The 19,397-nt window shown below is 39.7% G+C and overlaps 1 protein-coding gene across 1 annotated transcript in view; it reads right to left on the minus strand.

The window, feature by feature from the left end:
- The window catches only part of CUBN (cubilin), a 253,314-nt gene that overhangs the window by 121,660 nt on the left and 112,257 nt on the right, over positions 1 to 19,397 (minus strand). Inside the window, exons 29-31 of the mRNA XM_063099467.1 lie at positions 17,282 to 17,463; positions 12,604 to 12,778; positions 10,932 to 11,101 (exon numbers count right to left, since the gene is read on the minus strand). Of these exons, the coding sequence (XP_062955537.1) occupies positions 10,932 to 11,101; positions 12,604 to 12,778; positions 17,282 to 17,463 (527 nt within the window). The remainder of the gene's footprint in view (positions 1 to 10,931; positions 11,102 to 12,603; positions 12,779 to 17,281; positions 17,464 to 19,397) is intronic.

Consider the following 19,397-nt stretch of genomic DNA (forward strand, 5'->3'; position numbering starts at 1 on the left):
CTCCAATTTACCCCCAGACTCCCTTCAGGGTGTACTGGTGCGGGACCCCATCACAGCTTGCCTAGGTCACTACAGCAGCCTGAAGATTTCACTGCTTTAAATTTGTGTCCCCCTTCCATTCAGTCTACAACTGCCAGTGTGCAGTGAGCTCTTTCTAAAATGTCAAAACAATTATGTAAGAAAAGCTGAGTATTTTTATACATTTTTAAATTGCACTAAAGACAAGCAATCACTGTTACTTTGCCTGAGAACTAAAGACCACATGATGGATGTGGGTGCAGGGTGTGGCACTTCAGCCGCAGCACCCCCCTCGGCTGTGCTCAAACCCTGCAGTGATTAAATGGCTCGTGACCACGTGACTGAAATGTCAGTCATCACTCCCAGCCCAAAGCCCATGACTGAGGGGAAATATGAATTTTACCTTCCACCATAAACTTGTATTTTCATTTCTAGAAATGGAAATATATTCCTTCAGATTGCTGAAGAGCAAGAGGTGGGAAATGATTTCTCTTGCATCTCCTGTCTTGTTTTACTAAGTTTCATCTTGCTGAGGGAGAAAATAAACCAACTTAATGTGTACATTAAAATTATTAGAAACCAGAGCAAGAAGAAACTATTTTAACACAAAAGCAAAACATACAGCATATTTTACAATCCCCAAAGTATGAAAATGCTGCACCTTAGCTTCAGAATTGAGCTTCCCATGCCAAAAAAATTATTAATGTCTATGAATATGCTTTTATTTTTATTTTCTGCACTATTACTTTTTTATTATTTGTTAATCTTCTGGAAAATATCAAAATAATGCATTTATAAAGGGATAAAATTTGTTAAGATGATATATGACAAATGTGTGAAAAAATTTATAACATGTATTTTAAGATTCTAAAAATTATTTTAAAATAAAATAAAATGGGGGCTGTTTATGAATTAATGGTGATAGCAAGCAATGAACAGAAGATTATGGATCCAGTTCTGTATATGTAAGGTTCACAATTTTTAAAAAGATAACTTAAGACCTTCAACATGGTATTAATAGTAACAGAAGCAATAGTAGGAGTAGTAATAGAAAAACTGGGAGTAGCAGCTAATATTTATCTGTACCAGACACTGATAAGTACTTTAAATGCATTTTAAAAAACGATTCCTCTTATGGCTCCATTTTGCGGTTGAGAAAACTGAGGCTCAAAAAACATAACTGACCTGCCCCCACAGTCACACACTTAGTAGGGCATAGCCAGTATATAGGTCCCATCTGTCTGACATCTGATCAATTACTATTAAACCAAGAGAAAAGGTAAAATCAAGTTTTATTCATTCAGCTAGAATATTGAAAGCCCAAGACTCTATGAAGCTAAGTGAGATGCCAGTGGTCTCCTAGAAAGATACTCACGGGAACTCTGGAAATATAGTGCATGCCTCCCATCACATATCTAGACCTGCCATCGAGCACTGTTAGTTGGATTTTAGAAAGTCTTATCTTGGGTTCCCGTGGATTTCAGAGGGGATGGCATCTGTCACACATTCCAACATGCATGGGATTCCCAGCATGGCTAAGTTAGCAGGATGTGTAACAAAAAGCACAGTGTCTAGGACCAATAAATAAACATGAAATTTATATCCCTGAGTCCTTAAATTGGTTCTGTTACTGGATTCAGATATAAATCCACTCCTTGCCCTTTTCTGGTATAAATGCAATCATCTGGTCTAGCATGGCCTCATTTCTCACTTGACCCTGGTCTAATTTGGCTTCCAACCTGGTCCTTATGCTTTGCTCCATTTTTAACTCCATCTGGCCACACGTCTCCTGCTTTGAATTGCCTTAAAGCTTATCAGGGTTTAAAAAAAAAAAAAAAAAAAAAAGGTGGTGAAGAATAATACATTTAAGGTACAAAAGAGATAATTCACATCAAGGTGCAAAGTCAATTTTGAGGATGGAGAGTTCATATTTTCACGTATTATATATGATAGTGTAGCTGCTAATGGAATTTCCATTTTGGACTGTGAACTGCTCCAACACAGAGGAAATATTAAGTGATACAGAGGGGAATCCCTCAGGAAATTATCCAAGCTGTTAAAGTCATAAATGTAAGTGAGGAAGGAAATGAAAATATTACTCATTATAACAGTTTTGGGGGTGGGGGTCAGGGGTGGGGGAAGCATCAGTTTCCTCAGTTATTTTTCCAGCTATGCTGCTCTGAAATTAAATACCAAGTTTAATTCACAACCACATATCTCATGCAGGACTCTTTCATTCCCATTCCCTTTTTCTATATTATCCCATTCAGTCAGCACATTTTACAGGAGACTATAAACTCTGATAATTTGCAGTTGTTGCAAGCAGTGACTCAAAGATTCCTGGAAATGTTAATAGGAAAAGAAATCCAAGATGCTCATTTTACCTTGACAAATAAATGAGCATTTAAGGAGATTCTGAGCTGAAATGTAAACAAAACAAAACCCCAAACCCGTGTCCACAGACTGAGAGCTGTGGCTTCAATTAAACTATTTCTTTGCTTTGGGGATGCAAAGGGTCATCAGCACAGCTTTTGGTGATTAATTTGGCACCGGAATGCAAAAATAGCTGAGCAGGTTATCAAAAGCAAGTCACAAAATAAACATTTTAAAGCGATCATCTTCAAATATCAAATGGAAACTAAAATTTCTGTGGTAGGGAGTGAAAGAGGGAGGGAAGAAATGAGAGAGACAGAGGGAGGGAGAGATTGATTTCTATCATGGATGTATTCGTGAAACAGTTAAATATCTAAAGAAGAATCATTTCCGTTTTCTCTATGAAGCACTGATTTCTATTATTCTTGTGTCTGTTTCCTCTGCTTTGGAAATAATCACTGTTTTAAAAGGAAATATATCATGGGTGGTGTCTTAACAAAATTAAATATGGATACTGAGTGACGTGTCTGCCCTGTTCCACCCTGTGCCTCATTGTCAAATTATGTGAATAACTGACACTGCATCTTGGGGCGGGGGGGGGGGGGGGGGGGCGTTGGGGCTTCTGTTTGTTTTTTTTTTAATTTCTTTTTTCAGTTGAAATCAGATACTTTACTTTCTTTCTCCTAGATGAGCACAAAAAAGTTCAGAAAGAAAAGTTACTAATCATGTGCCTTTTTTTTTTTTGGTACTAGGCTTTGTTAGTCCTTGTGTATTTCCTCCAAAGAGAGGCTGGATCTGGGCTGTGGTCAGCTTGCTCTTAGCTGTTTCATCTTGATTCTCACCAGGCAGACATTCCACTAAGCTGAGCAAAGAGGATGCGGGAGTCTCCAGGGCCAGCTGGTGCTGAGGAAGGGATTTCTCTTTTCCTGCTCTCACACATAAGCAGCATTTCTCAGAGATCAATAAGAGCCTGCAGAGATACATGAATCAAGGCTCAGAAGACAGACTCTAATTAAGCAATTAAGCTGTCAGTTGGAGGTCACTTTAGCACTCAGCCTCTCTGAAAGGAAGCATAACAGAGCCATTCTGGAGCTGACTGTACGGAACCATCCCCTGCCAGTGTGTCCCACTGCTGCCTTAGCAAGAAAAACTCATGACGTATCATTCAGCCCAAGGTTAATTACACCAGGCACTCAAAAGTGACTGGACAGAAAGTGCAAACGTATTACCAAATTTGTTGAAACCTGACTGCAAGGCCAGCTTTCGGATTTGTTCCTCATGATCCATCACCATTTCAACGGAAGTTAAAACTTATTCAGTTTCTCTCTTTCCTCATTACAGCAACATGAAATTCTGGCAAATGCATTTCTGTGATGTTATCTAAGTTCTCATGCAGCTCAAAATAGTGAAATCATATATCAATGCTAGTTCCAGGGAATCAACTATGTACAACACATCCCCAAAGGTATTGTCTGTGATTTCTCACTGAAGCACTGATTGTTGCAGAAGTAGAGATGGCAAAAATTCATTTATTCAGCCATGCATCTATTAGTAATTCATGCATCAAACAGATTGGTGTCTTTTTTTTTTTTTTTTTTTTTTTTTTTTTTGTCTTTTTTGTGACCAGCCGCACCACGTTCAGCCAGTGAGCGCACCGGCCATCCCTATATAGGATCCGAACCCGCGGCGGGAGCACGGCTGCGCTCCCAGCGCTGCACTCTCCCGAGTGCGCCACAGGATCGGCCCCAGATTGGTGTCTTTGGGGTACAAAGACTACCGCTGTTGATTATACTAACGGGATGGAGGATTACTGTTCCATCTTAAATATTTCATTTGTTTCTTCTACTCGCTGAATTTTGCCTGTAGTTCCGTGACACCAAGAGTAATGGCTTAGAGTTATCTGTGGGCTTACTGTGCCCCATCTTGGGACCAATGGGGACTGGGCCCACTACAAGAAGAGCTCTTTTTTTATACCCAGAAGAGTGTGGGGATAGTCCCCTACCCACTGCCTGGTGTACCTGTGCCCGAGAGCAAACAGTAGGACTTTGACTTTCAAGATGAACCCACTGCTGACATCATCTGGTCCTTATAGTGCATTTCATCTGCTACCTTGCTCTCCTCTTCCTACCCTGGATCCCCTCCCTTCTTTCCCTCTTTCTGCTTGGGATCCCCAGGTCCTAAGGAGAGAGAGTGGTGGTGCCCTGCCCATAAACCAGTGCCTAGCAGCATCTGGCACCTCGTTGGCATCAAGTTGAACGAATGAATGGAACCTAGACCCCCGACTTCAAAGCAGGGACACTTTCCACCTCATATTTGAATTCCTGACGTGTTGCCTTTTAATGATAAATGAAGCTTGGGTTCATCTGAAATAGAAGTCAAAGTGGCTTCAGAGTTACCCTAATTTTATTTTCTCCATTTTTCCAGTTGTCCTTTATTCTCCTATTCAGTTCCCTGTATGTAACTGTAATTTTTATATTTTACCAAAATACTCATTTTGACTTTAGGAAGTATAAAGCTTTCCTTTTAGTGTTGGCCCTGTTAATTTCTACCTTGCCTTGATCCTGACCCTTCTGGACCTCAATTTCTCTTTTTTTAAATAAGGAGATGACACTATATGACCTCCAATCTCTCCTCTTCCAACCTTAATATTCTATGTATGAATGTGTTTATGACTGTTAAATTAATATTTCCATTTCTAACAACCCAAATTGTTATAGGAGTTTTGAAAAACAGGCTGGCTGGTCTCATTCAAGCATAATTTACATTGGTATTGAATAGTACACTTGAGCTTTATTAAAAATCCCCTGAACACAAACATTATCTGACAACATCATTGGCAGCTGAATTTTTTTCTCTTTGCTAAAGACTCATTCTAAGCAGCAGGATGAAAAAATTAACTTGAATGTCTTCAAAATGAATGATTGGCTTTGTATGAACTTAAGCTGCAGAGATATTATGTAAGATATTGGACTGTAAGGCATGTTTCACATCCAGTGTTCATCTGGCTATAAAGATGGATGGCTGGTGCTTCAATGCTTGCCTTTATGACTCCCTGGACAACTAACCATAACTTGTAGCCAAACTCCAGCCTTGTCAGGGTATGCCCTGTCTGGTTCCAGACCTCTGGTCTCCATAATTGGGTCTGTCCACTTGGCAACCACACACAGCATATCTCTACCCCAATTTACCTGTACAGTCCTTTTTCTTTTTCTCTCTTTATCTTTTTGTAAAGATGATTTATTTCTTTTTCTCTCTTTATCTTTTTGTAAAGATGATTTATAAATTGTACAAGTGAAAATGATTTAGCTTATATGCAATTTATGCAATTTTCAATATAAATAAATTTATAAACCGGAAAAAAATCTTGTGCTAGGCTGTGTGTTCCAATTTCTCTTTCTGTTAATATGAAATGTATAGGACCAGTCTGGCTGATCTTCAGTTCTCTACCCTCAGAACACGACTTCATCAATTATTCCACCTATCTCTCTTACATTCAGCTGCTCTATTTCCACCAGCACCTTGACCTATTGACATAATTCAAGCTTCTCCATTATTTAAAAACAAAACAAAACTTTCTATTGATTTTGCCTCACCCATAGATTACTGTGCTTTATCTTCCTATCCCATTCATTTCCATAATTCTGGGGGAAAGCTTAGAAGCTCCTGCACCTCCTAATCCGTTGTGATCTAGACTCTTCCACTACTGTCTACACTAATCCTGGTCCTTACATGGTCATTAAAGACTGAATCCAGGAGCTTTGTTTCAATCTTCATCCTAGTGGACCTCTGTTGGATTTGGTATCTTGGATCACCCACTCTTCAAATGTGGCTTCACTCCTGATTTCCCCAGTACCATTCTCTCTCGTTCTCCACCTACCTCTCTGAGTAGTCTTCCTCGGCTTCCTTGTCCTCTAATCCTTCATTTGCCCTTTAAATGGTGCTATTTTCCCCAAGGGTTTACTTAGTGCTTTCCTCTTTACAAAATATTCCTATAAGTGACTATACCTAACCCCATGACTTTAACCACCACACAAAATATACAGAAATTATCCTCAAATGTAAATGTCCAGCTCGGACTCCCTCTTGAACACTGAGCTCATATGTCAAACTCTATGGAGCAGACCTTTAAACTCAAAAGTTTACAAATGAAACTCATTGTAATCTACCTTTTTTACTCAGTTAATGGCATCATCATTCACCCATTCTTCAAGCAAGCAGTCTTAACTCCCCCATCTCTATTACCCACCCCACCCTCTATCATGTAACTAGCCTCTAAGCCCTGGTGACTCTAGCACTTAACAGTTCTCTAACATGTCCCTTCTCTCCACTCCCAAGGTCATTGCCCCCGTTATCACCTCTGATCCAAGCTTTTTCCATAGCTTCCCAAACAGCCTTTGTACTGTCTTTCTCATTCTCTGACCACCCATTTCTCACGCTGCTGCCTCTTGTCATTCATTGCAAAATACAATTCTGAGTATGTTATTTCTCTATTTTACAGAAAACTTTTGCTGATTTCACACCACCTGAAGGATAATTTCAAATTCTTCACCAGGGCACAGAAGAGTTAGTCCAACTTAGATGTCTTCCCTTGGCCTTCACATCCTCCCCAGCACCCATCTACACTCCAAATGTCTGTGCACCCTTTCCCCATCCTTCCCCTGCAGCCTTCCCTCCTGGCCTTGTTACTGTATTTCTCCTAGTGAGTCTCTGCCACTTAAATGTCACCTCCAGTGTGAAAGCTGCTCTGGCTTCCAGGTCCTGATGAGTCATTCCTGCTCTTTTCTTGTAATTATTATTAAAATGTATTGAGTCTGAGGTCACTAAATGCTAGGTGCTACACTAAGACAAAGATTCACAAGTATTAATGAAGAGCTTGAAGCCCAGAATCCCAAATGGGAAGCCCTAACCCTGGCTCCTAAGCCCCTTGCTCCTGCTGGTATTCCACACCATCTCCTTCTTCTAGAACTCACTGAACATACTTCTCTGAAAGCACTCATCAGCAGCATCGTGATGTGGCTAGCACAAATTGAGAACTTTCTATGTGGAAGTAAGAGGGTCATCTACATTGTCTGAAATATCCCAACGACAAATCTGATACAGGTCCTCTTCTTATCCTCATTTCAGTTAAGGAAACTGAAGCTGAAAGATTAACGTTCTCCCACAAACACAGTTAGAAAATGGCAAAGTCCAGACTCAGCCCCACGTGCACCTCACCACAGAGCTAGATTCCTTGCCACGACACCATGCTAACTCACACTATTGGTGTAGTTCACTTTTTATATCAATGTTTGCCCAAGGGTTTAGAGGCATCTGTTTCTCAGTGTCCCTTCTGCCCATTGGCTGGGATGTTCCAACAAATTCATATAGAATTTCCAATTCTGACAACTTGTTTAGACTACTATATTTGTATTTTGCCTTATTTACAGACTGAACTCCTCCCAGCACCTGTCTTTGGGCTCATTTTCCCATCTCCTTGCCTACGACCAGATCCTATTTGATGTTTCACTTCCTCCAGTTTGTTCCCCCTGCTACAGTTTGTTAAGCCCAGCCCAGCTGCAGGTTGAGATATGGCAGTGGTTAATAGAAAACCTTGTCTGTGTATTTATATCCCATGTAGGTGGAAAACCCACCTCATGACACAGGAGGGAAAAAATACGGCCATGCTGGGTGTGTCTTTAACCTAGGTTTTGGTTTGGTCACACACTTTGTATGTGGAGTTCTATGCATTACAGACTTTACCAAGAGAAGATGCTGTACCTGGCATTACGCAGACTGGAGGTGGGAGGAAGTGGTGGAGAAATGCCCACCACAGGCAAAACTATGAGTAGACCTGGCCCATTCAAACTTCTCTAGTTAAAGACCCTTCTTTTGTTTCAATGTCCATTTCATCTTTATTCTTAAAGGCATTTTAGGAGAGTATAGAGTTCCTGGCTGGTTTCTTTCTTCAAACTGGTTTCTTTCTTCAAACTGAACATACCATTCTATATCATCTTTTTTTGCTTCCAATTAATTGCTGTTGAAAATTCAGCATTTGGTCTGCCACTTCCTGAAAGATAATCTGTTCTCTACCCACCCACTTCCCTGGCTAGCTTTAACATATTTTCTCTATCTTTATGGTTTTGAGGTTTTTTTTTTTTTTTTTTTTTTTTTTAGATAAGTATGTCATTCTATTTATCCTACTTGGCTGGGCTGGTTGGATTTTGGGGGATTCTAACTTTTATCAGATGAAATCTTTCATCAGTTTTGGAAAAGTATTAAGTCATTAACTCTTCAAATATTTCTTCTGCTCCATTTATTTCTCTTTTCCTTCTGGGATTCCAATTAAATGTATGTTATGCCCTTTCTATGCATCCTCTATGTGTCTTAACCTCTTTTCTGTATTTTCCATCCTTTTGCTTATCCACATAAATTTTGCTTTTTCCAGATAGATTGTCCTGATCTATCTTCTAGTTCACTATTTCTCTCCTAATCTCTGTCCAATCTGTCTAATCTCCCCAAAATCCCTTCTGTTGAGGTCTTGATTTTAGCTATTGTATTTATCACTTCTAAATTTTTTAATTGTTTTTTTCATATTTGCAATGTCACTTTTTATAGTTTGCAGTTTGTTGGGTAAGTTTTTACTTTGGCTTTTATCTCCATGAGCTTAATAATTACAGTTGTTTAGCAATCTGTGCCTGGCAATTTTAGTATTTGGCATATTAATGTGTTTGTTTTCATTGTCTGTTATTTACGTTGTATCTCTTTCATGTTATATTGTTCTCTTGTATATATGAATATCTTTGATAGTGTGTTGGCTATTGCATATAAGAAATTATTGGTAGAAATGCGGTCTAGGATGATTATATCTCCTTTAAAAAAAGATTTTAAATTGCATTTTGCAAGATTCCCAATGCTCCAATGCATTAGCAGTACAGAATTCCCTCTCATTCCATGGCTTGAGATTTTTGGAGGGCCACTCAGGTAACTAGAAGCTAGGATGCAGTCTCAGTGAATGCTGTTTTACTTTCATTTTACCTAGGATATAAATGGTTTACCAGGACTTCCAGCCCAATCAGGCCTTGGACTCAAACTTTGGTCCTCTTTGCCATCAGAGGCTCTCAGAAGTGCTGCTAAACCTTTCTGGATTAGTAAATGTCCTGTAGGCAAAAACAGTCCCTAATACTGGGCTCACACCTCTCTCAGATATTAACTCAGAAATTGTCCACTACCTTGTCTTTTGCTGCATTTAGAGAGATGTTTTTAAATGTCATTGAAAAAGTTTAAATTGTCTTTGTCAGTAGAGTTAGTTCAAGTTAGCATTACAAAAAGTGAATGTCCTATACCTTAAGTCTATGTGATGCTTTGCCAACTTAAGACTCATTTGGAAGGTTAATATACAGACATAAATCAACTGAACCTTTATTAATGATCTAATCTTATAAAATAATACTTGAAATCACACCATGAGATTGTACTACTTTGACAAATGTGAAACAACCTTTGAGTTTTCTTGAGTTAAATTCAAAAGAAGCTAACCAGTTGGAGTTTACATAAGAAACTGTCAGGAAGCTAAAATAGAAAGAGCCATTAACCAAGAAAATCTGGTTTCTATTGGAATAAAATGCCTATAAATGCAAACAAAAGACAGAAGGCCTTTTGTTAGAAAAACAGGTAATCAAAAATTTTAAATTAAAAATAGAAAAATAAAACCTCATTCACTCTTACATTAAGCACACAGATTAATTTTAAGTAAGAATGGAGGTTGTTAGTCATAGCAGATACTTTGTCATCTACCCAACTAATCATTTCTCCTCCGCCCCATCCCCCCACCTATTCTGTCCTATCAGAACAATTACTTGTTCAAGTGGCAGACTAAGATATCCTGACCTCAAGAAAAGCAGACCCCTGTGAGAACTCAAAGGTTTAACAATAATTGATCTAAACAAGCTATGATAAATGCTTTCTACTATACTTTTCTAATCTCCTTTTCAGCCAATTCTGGCCAATGATATGTACAGGCAGGTGGGGGACAGGGGCTTCTGTGGAAAATTTTCTTTCCTGGTTAATAAAAACAAAACAAACAAAAACCACTAACACTACTATTTCTTCTCCCTTTCTCCAGATTTGGATTCAGACAGAATGTTCAGAGCTGCTATAGAAATTTTTTGATCGTGAAGTAACAAACACAAAATAAAAAGCCAACACACTAATAATAGTAGAGCAGAAGCTGATTGCTTAACAAACCATGAGATTATCTACCTCTTGATTTGTTTTTAGATTAAAAAAATAAATGTCCTCATATTTTATATATATGTTTGTTTTTGGAGGCTGGCCAGTACAGGGATCTGAACCCTTGATCTTGGTATTACAACACCACACTCTAACCAACTGAGCTAACCAGCCAGCCCAAATATCCTCATATTTTAAATTGCTACTAGTTGGGTTTCCTGTGATTTGCTGTCAAAAACACCCATAACTAATACATTCACTAAATGTGCTCATATAGCAATGTTTTGACCCAGGTTTGATGGGAGACAATGCTTGAAATTTGTGTCACTTACCATAATACAAGAGTCTGCAGGCTCAAGATCAAAGTCAGTGAAGTTCAAGAGAACACGGTGATTTTTGTCAACTCGAATGACCCAGGAACAGTCTGTATTACTCCTGTATGGGCTGGGGTAATTTGGAGAATGAATCTCTCCATTGGGAGCCTGGAAAATCCCACCACAACCTGTAAGTGGAAAACCCAGTGCAACAATGAGAGGAATCCCTGATGCATAAAACTATAGCATTACCTGATAGTATACAGATCAATATCTATACTATCTATATTATACTATGTGATCAATATCATTACATGGTAGTACAGATCAATACACTACTTTGCTTCACTATCAGTTTTAGTTAGCCTGCACTAGAAACTTTGAAGAACTGAATATTCACCAGTAATTCATTTATCTCAACAGAAATAAGAAGAATGACATGGATGACACTAAGAAAATACTTCCAACACTCTAAATACTGATGCCAGAAGTTATTTAAAAAAAATAATAATACGTGCAAATGAAGTCATGTTTTCACAAAGTCATGAAACACCTCTTCATTGTCCTCTAAAAATATAGCATACTGCAAGAATAACACATTCCCTTCCAAGAATTTTGATAATTCAGTAGTGTATGCTTTTATAAATAATTTAAATCTGCCTTTTAAAAATTTAATATTCTGGATGTAGTACAGTTACTTAGTTTTTAAAATTCCTATGATGATATCAAACACCTTTCAGGGCAACGTCTGCTGCTATGACCCAACTTTTCTTGGATTTGTGGTAATATAAAACAATAACAGAAAAATGCAGCACTATTTTCTAATAATTGAGAATCATTTGGTGGTAATGAAACACTATGTGTGTGTATGTGTGCATGCATTTAGAGTCATACATAATTAACTTTAAGAGAATCTCATACAGTTACTATATTACCTTAGAAATGAAGAAGTAGGGCCATAAGGTGGCCTTGATCACATCTCTGCTTTGGCATTTTCCAGCTGTGGGACTTCGGCAAGTCCCTAACCTCTCTAAGCTTTGGTTTCCTCATAAGTAAGATGAGGATATGAAATGAATCTCCCTCATAGTGTGGTTGTGAGGATTAAATGAGACAATCCTTGTAAAATAGAAAAGTGCCTGGCACATAGTAAGCATTCCATAAATGTAGCTATTATTAGTAGTTGAATGAGTTAATGTTTATTAAAATATTTTGTGCCAAAGTTTGTTATTTAAAAAAATCTGTAAGAGATAATTCATTTAGACTTCCTAAGATCTTGGGCAGAAAATCACTATACAACACACAGTGATTCCTTGGAATTCACAAATTTAACATTTACAATTTTCGCATTTGCCAAGAAGACAAAGGTCTATGCTATGGCTTGAGGTCATGTACCATTCATTCACTGATGCCTAGATTGGAGGTGATTAACAGACCCAAGTCCCTTGGAGAGTAAGCAAGTCTAGCCAATCACCCTAATAATGCCGTCATCATGGACTTGCATGCTTACATCCTTGTTTTCACATACATGGTGACACAGAGTTGAATTCTATATCACCTTTTTTAGGGAAGAGTATATGCCAAGGCAGTGTTAGCCATCTGGGAAGTCACAAAGTTATCAGGGTCTGATCATGTCATGAAATTTAATAAGGGCTCAGGTGAAGTTTTCTACGATGCGTCCTTTTACACTCACCTCCAGGGACTGCTTGCCATGAGGCATTGAAGCCTCTCCCATTTATAGAGCTGTCGGTCTTGAATCGGATTGCTAGCTTGTTTCCAGTGCTGGAGACCTGCATGGGGCTCTCAGATGATCTTTGGGCACACAACTGGGTCATTCTGGGAGAGTGGAAATCAGGACCTCCATAGACCTAAGGTGGGATTTTGAAAAAAGGACTTAAATTAAGGGATCTGTTTAAGCAATGACAGCCCTGCCCCTTGCTCTTATTTTACCACCTGCTCTTGGATTCTATTATGATTAGACATTGAAACTTCAGCCTCCCTGGGTGGGGATGAACTATAAACTTGTGCTGACTTTTCGGAGGCACTCCCTCAGCCTTTGGAACACACAAGCGCAATCACACGTGAAATGCCTGCTTGTTTCATCAGCCAAAATTGCAGAAGTGGACTGAATAGATTATTCCAGAACCTTCCTTATCTCCCCTCTTCCTCTTTTTCGTGTCTTCATGGGATTTCCTGCTTTGCCTGGCCGAGACACTGCAGATAATAAAGCATTAAGTCTGATTTTCTAACTCTTATACGCACATATGGATAGTCTTAGCATAAAGCCATTTTGTTTATGAAATTGAATTCACTGAAGGTTATTGATTTCCCACTTATATTTTTAGGAATTTCCACCTACCCTGCAAACTGAATATTTTATAAGTTTAGGCATTCAGTATAACGTTTTTGCTTCTTGAGGGAGGGAAAATATGACCTCTATAAGTGTGTTCTGGAGTATCCTACAGAAGGAAATGCTACAGATCCTCCCTCTGTCCCTCCTCCCAGCACAACCACCCCAGGAACTCGACCAAGCACATCCATCTAGATGGATCTCTAGGTCCATCACCTCATCTTCAGACTTGGGCTCCTCCAAATTTGCCAAACTGTGTGACTGGGACACAATGCCCAGAGACACATCCCTCCACACAGGTCCCCTTGGTGTCACATACAGCATCCTGCAGGCCAGTGTAGCTCAGCCCAGGCCAGGCTTCCAGGATCCTCTCACACAGGCTTCTCAGTCCCCTGGGCCCTGTTTATCTGGCATGTGCAGAGGGGAGGAGGGGTGGTTCAGGTCTTGTCAAACTTGAATTTATAGAGGAAAGGCCATTTTTGGTGACTGTTTTCAGGTATATTGGTATCTGAGTCCTTCACACAAATCTGTTCTCAGGGCCAAAGCAAGAGAAGCAGCTCTCACCCAGCGACTGCCCACCTCTCCCATCTGGGCCACTCTCCCCCCACTCCTCGGGCCCACCGCTGACTGATGGGGAAATCACTCAAGTGTTCTCTGGGGGGAGGGAGAGAACAAGAAGCCTACTTTTGGGGAGGAGTGTGTGATTTGAATCTATAATGATCTCTTTGTCTGATTAATTCCCCCCAAGCCATGCAGGAAAGGCCAAAATGAATGAAACTGCTGTTCTACAGAGGGCTGAGCACAAGGACTGTAATTGCAAAGGAATGAAGCAGACTGACTGCTTCAGGCTTATTTTCATTAGGAGGAGCTGATGTCTGTGGGCCCCCTAAGTCCCACCAAAAGCAGGACTTTAGGAAGAGCCTTGTGTGGTCCTTTACACGTACACATATGCAAATGGAAGACACAAGATCGCTTCTTGTTCAGATCATTCTTTCCCATTTTCGAGATCTCCCTACCGGCTCACCCAGAGTGCAGTCCCCAGAGCAGGAAACTGACGACTGTGCTCCTAATCATGCAAGCCCAGTAGGCAGCACGTATTTGGAGAGAACACTGAGTGCAAGCTTTAAGTTCTAATAAAGAAAACTCACACGTCGGCAAAATATCTTTTGTTTTTCCTGCTCATGCGTCCCCTTGAGATCACAAACATAATGCGTATGAGTTGGCTGGGTCTGGAAGCCTCCAGAAGAATAAACACTGCCACTTTTGACATTCTTTGCTCCCCCTGTCACCGAGCTGAGCTCATAAAGGACACTGAAGAGAGACCAGAAGGAGCTAACCGTCCACCCCAAGCAATTGTCCTGCTGTATTGCAAGGAGTGGATTCTCTTCACTGCGTGAGGCCAGTTCAGCTTGCCTCTACACAACCTTTTCAGAGATTGAAATAAAATCAGCTGGAGTGTTTCCATGATCAAAACAATAGAATGATACTCTTGGATTCCACAAACATAACTGACAGCATATGACTCTTCAAAAGAGGGAAAAGATGGAAAGAATTCAGGGTGGGGTTCATTCGACTACAGCATATGACTAAACTTCGGGGGGAAAAAGAATTGGTCTGATGATCAGAGATTAAAAAATGTGTTTTTAGCAAATGCTCGGGATGGAGAACATTTCAAAGCCTATGGTTTTAATCTGTTTTGAACATTTCTTTCTGCTCTGTTAGTTCCATTTATTGTTACAATCAAGTCAGCATTCCGGGGTTATGAGTAACCAAACGGCTGTTGCTTTATGCAGCTGGCCAGTTTTCTGGACACTGATTTTTGAGAGGGAAAAATATGGCTGCTGGTTAAATTTGGTGAAATCCAGGTAAACCCAATCTGGTGACAATAAGGTCCTACTTGGCTGCACTCAACAGAACAGGAAGGATGAATTTGCCAGCTGAGAAAGTTAGCAATATTTCCAGACCACACACCCACTGGTGGTAACAAATTCTAAAACCTACTGCTAACATGTTATCAGTGACTAAGGAATGAGGGATGGAAAAAATAATTTTACTGTCATTAACCCAAATTTATTACAGTACTTTCCACCTGATTAAGCATTTGCAGAGAAGCGAAATAAAAATTTTTAACAAAAAATCAGGGGGTTGCTCATTTCAGTTTTAAGAAAAAAACTTCCCCCAAATATTTAAGGGCCTCAAAATATTCCCCCAAAGCAGATGACCGGCTCCCTCTCTCCACAGCCATTTCTGTCAGGCAGGACCCTTCCTGAGTGCTGCCTGCTGCCTGGTTTTGTCCCTGTGTCCTGGAGGCCATTCACAAGGAGCACGTAATGAGTGTGACAAAACCCAAAGCACAATGAACCCATTTACATTTTGCCAAGTGGGCAGCAGTCACATGTGCTTTGGAATATGAAAATGAAGTGTTTGGAACACTGCACATGGCTGTGGAAGCTCTGCCCCAGCCCTCTGTAAGTATTAAGGGGTTTTATGCAACCGAGAATCATGCTTGCTGGCAAGAGAGACCATGTGAGCATTCCCCATGCGAGTGCTGGTCCTACTTCATGCTGCGAGCGTGAATTTCAGGAGGTACCTTGTTATCTCTTCCTGCAACACTGATCCTCCTCTGAGATGGAGCTGTGACTCGGCAGCAGTACTTCCAGGAAGACAGGGGGATGGGTTTGATCCAAAGACTTACCAGGTGTTTCTCTGCTTTCATTTCCTGGAGCATTAGCCTCTTTTTGAGGGACTTGAGCTACTACATATAACTCCTAGTGATCCTATAAAAGCACATGCTACTTATTTCAATCCCCTGCACACAGCATACATCTATGGTCTTGTACTGGCTTACGTGGACTATTGAGTAGTGACGGGGTTCAGTTCAGCTCTTCCACTCATCATCCATGTGGTCATGGAAAAAACCATTCATCTTTTTGAGCCTTGGTTTTGACAACTGTAAAACGGGGACAAATTCTTCTCTTACCTCATGGGATTACTTAACATCCAAATGAGAAAATGGATGCAAAAATTCCTTTGTAAACCTCCCTAAGTGCGTGTAATTACGGTGTGTCAGTCAGAGATTTGGATGCTTTCATTCATTAGACAAACATCTATTGAGTGTTTACTACTTTCAAGGGACTCTGTGTCACTAGGATATACCAGTAAAACAAAGCAAAAATAAACACCCAGCCTCATGGAATTCAAGTTCTGCTAGATATAGAATCCTCATGATGTGCTACAGCAGTCCCTACAGCTGAGGTGACAGGAATTTTGTGTGTACTTGGAAACCATTAAATTTTGCACACAGGTCAAAGTCCAAGATATGTATATATCCTAACAACTAGATTGACTTCTCCAATAAAAAGCTGATTATAATAAACTTTGGGGCCCAGGATTCTCAAAGGCCATCTTAATGATCTAAGATCCACCCTTTGCAGTAGTGTTGGAAACGTTCTCATCTTCAAATGCCTCACACTAACTGAGTGACCACTTTTTTAAAAAGCTGTCTGCAGCAGATGCACCACATTGACCCACCTCAAGTTGCAGCTGCAGCTGTGGCAGGCAGCTCCTGCACCTGCTGCCAGCATCTCCTCTCCACACTCTGCCGCCAAATGCTTTTCCTAAGGGATCTTTCTCAGACCGGAAGTGTAAGGTGTTAACAATCCCAAACGCAGTCCTCATCAACAGGGACCAGAGTTAGAAGACCAATTCCTCAGCCTCTGGTCCTGCGGCGGGATTGAGCCCAAGTGGCCTCCAGGGGCTCCCTCCTCCACTCCTTCACTACACAAGTCCCTTACTCCTGCTTTCTGGCTCCACCTCCTAATGAAACTGTCTGATTTGAGGGAAACACAAAGTAGGATATTAATCCCTTATGTCTCCCAATATTATTCACGAAGGGCTGATACTCATTAAAATGTCTAATAGAACACTGCTGCCACTGGAAAGAATTCGAAGATCTTTACCAAGTGATTTCCAGTTCTTCTCCAAATTTTGGAATGTGCTGCAAAACAATCTCACTTCCTACCTCCAGGACGTCATAGTTGCATCTTGCATGATACTCCACATCAAAGTCATAGATGGTGAGCTGGATGCTACTTCCAGGGGTGGTGGTAACATACCAGATGCACTCCCTGTTGGGTGGATACCCGTTAGGATACCCGGGGCTGCTGAAGAAGCCAGAAGCTCCAGACAACTCCCCACCACAGCCTGTTAAAACAACAAGGCTCAGTCAGTTAGAGTGGGCAGGAGCCACTGGAAAACACTCAAAAGTTCAACTCAGCAAAAGGTCAACAAACGTACACAATGCCTAATTTAGGAGAAAATCATGAAGTTATAATTATGAAGTTATAAAACAGTGAGAAGAAAAATCATGGCTACCACTTACTAAACTTATTCTTTTTTAAAAAAAAAACATTGATTGTATCAATCAGTACAACCATACTAGGTCCTTATTCTCACCACTTCAAACCTTTGGTACCTTTTATTCAAAATGTTATTCTAATTTTAGATTTTCTTCATTATATTTAGGTAAGAATTACATAGTAGGAAGTACAATGGACTATGTGAGCAGTGTTAGACCGTGAACTTCACGTCTCTGGGTCTTCAGTGTCCTTCAGGGTCCTCATACCTTATTTCTAAATCCCTTTCGCATCTAAGAACAAGAATTCTAAGTGCTAAAAATCTTCAGCTCTGTACAAAAGACTGTAGGAAATAAAAAAGTAAACAATATAGATCCTGACCCAGGGAACATATATAAGGGAAAAAAAAACACAACAAATATGTGAAGCCCTACCAAGGAAAAAGACAGCAGGATATGTTTATGAATGTTTATATAATATACCTTAGAAAGCAATTCAGGCAGATCATTACAACAAATAATCAAATGGTGTGATATTTGGTATAAAGTAAAAAAATCCCACTGTTCATTGAGCGCTTACATGTGCTTTACAGGTATTTCCTATTTTAATGCTCATAATGACCACATAAGGTAGATACTTATTATCTGTACTTCTTAAATGAGGAAATCAGTGCAAACAGAGGTCAAGTGGCTTGCTCAAGGTTGCCGGGATTCGAAGTGGTGCAGCCAGGACACCAGAGTACTGTGTTACTATCCTATACAGGTTTTCACAGAATTTGCAGGAATTCAGACAGAGATTTCAGTAGGGGAGGGAGAGAAACCTTTGTAGAAGAAGTAAAATTTGAGGAAGGTTTATTATAGACAAAATTAGGGAAAAAAAAGAGATAGGTTATCTTGTTTTCCAACAATAATTGTTGGTGATTAAAAGGACATTTTTTGCTCTGTTCACATTTCCAGGCCTCCTTTTCTATTTTTTTTTTTTTTTTTTGAAATATTCTTTATTGGTTGGTAAATTCTTCCAGGTACCTTCTCTTATTCTGCATCAAGGCTTTTCATGTTTAAAAAAAAAAAATAGTGCCTGCTCACTCCATTGTGAATAAATGTGCATTTTCACATCAATTAAACTACCATGACTTCAAAAGTAAGATCCGTACACTGAGATCTTGTCTACTGTCCACCCTCTGCAAATTCCTCCTGTAGAGTGAGTAAGAAAAAAGTTTTAAAAGTTAAAAAAATTTTCTCCATACAGAATCCTCACTTAACTGAAAAGAACTGAGGAGAATTAGAAGAATCTTGGTTTGGTAAAGAAATCCTACTCTAGCTCAAAGAGCTACCATCTTCTTGAGTTGCTAGACTCCTGCTTCCCCTTGAAAATCTTTCTGTTTTCTGACTTTAAATTTGTTGCACTGCGTAATATTTTCACTATGTCCTATAAAGTTACTACTTTGGTTTCTAAAACTGACGAAAAAGTTGTTTAAAATTAGATATGTTGATTGACATTGTTTATAGACTATGGTGACTGTCAAAAAAAACAGAAGTTCCATAAAAGATCGGAAAATATTTGTTCTACTATAACAACACATGGAAAATATTCCTGAAGCTAAAATCAGCACAGATTGTACGTATCTTCAGTACCACTGCCCAACTCAAGGGAGCATCATTTGCACTGCATTTTATCCAGTGATGCTTCCTGTATTTGGACACCACTGTGGCTATATAAATTGTGTTAAGATGTAGCACCTTTTACTAAAATAAATTACAGCTAAGCAGAGCCATTCTGTTA

This window comes from Cynocephalus volans, chromosome 6, assembly GCF_027409185.1.
Source record: "Cynocephalus volans isolate mCynVol1 chromosome 6, mCynVol1.pri, whole genome shotgun sequence".
Classification (NCBI taxonomy): domain Eukaryota; kingdom Metazoa; phylum Chordata; class Mammalia; order Dermoptera; family Cynocephalidae; genus Cynocephalus; species Cynocephalus volans.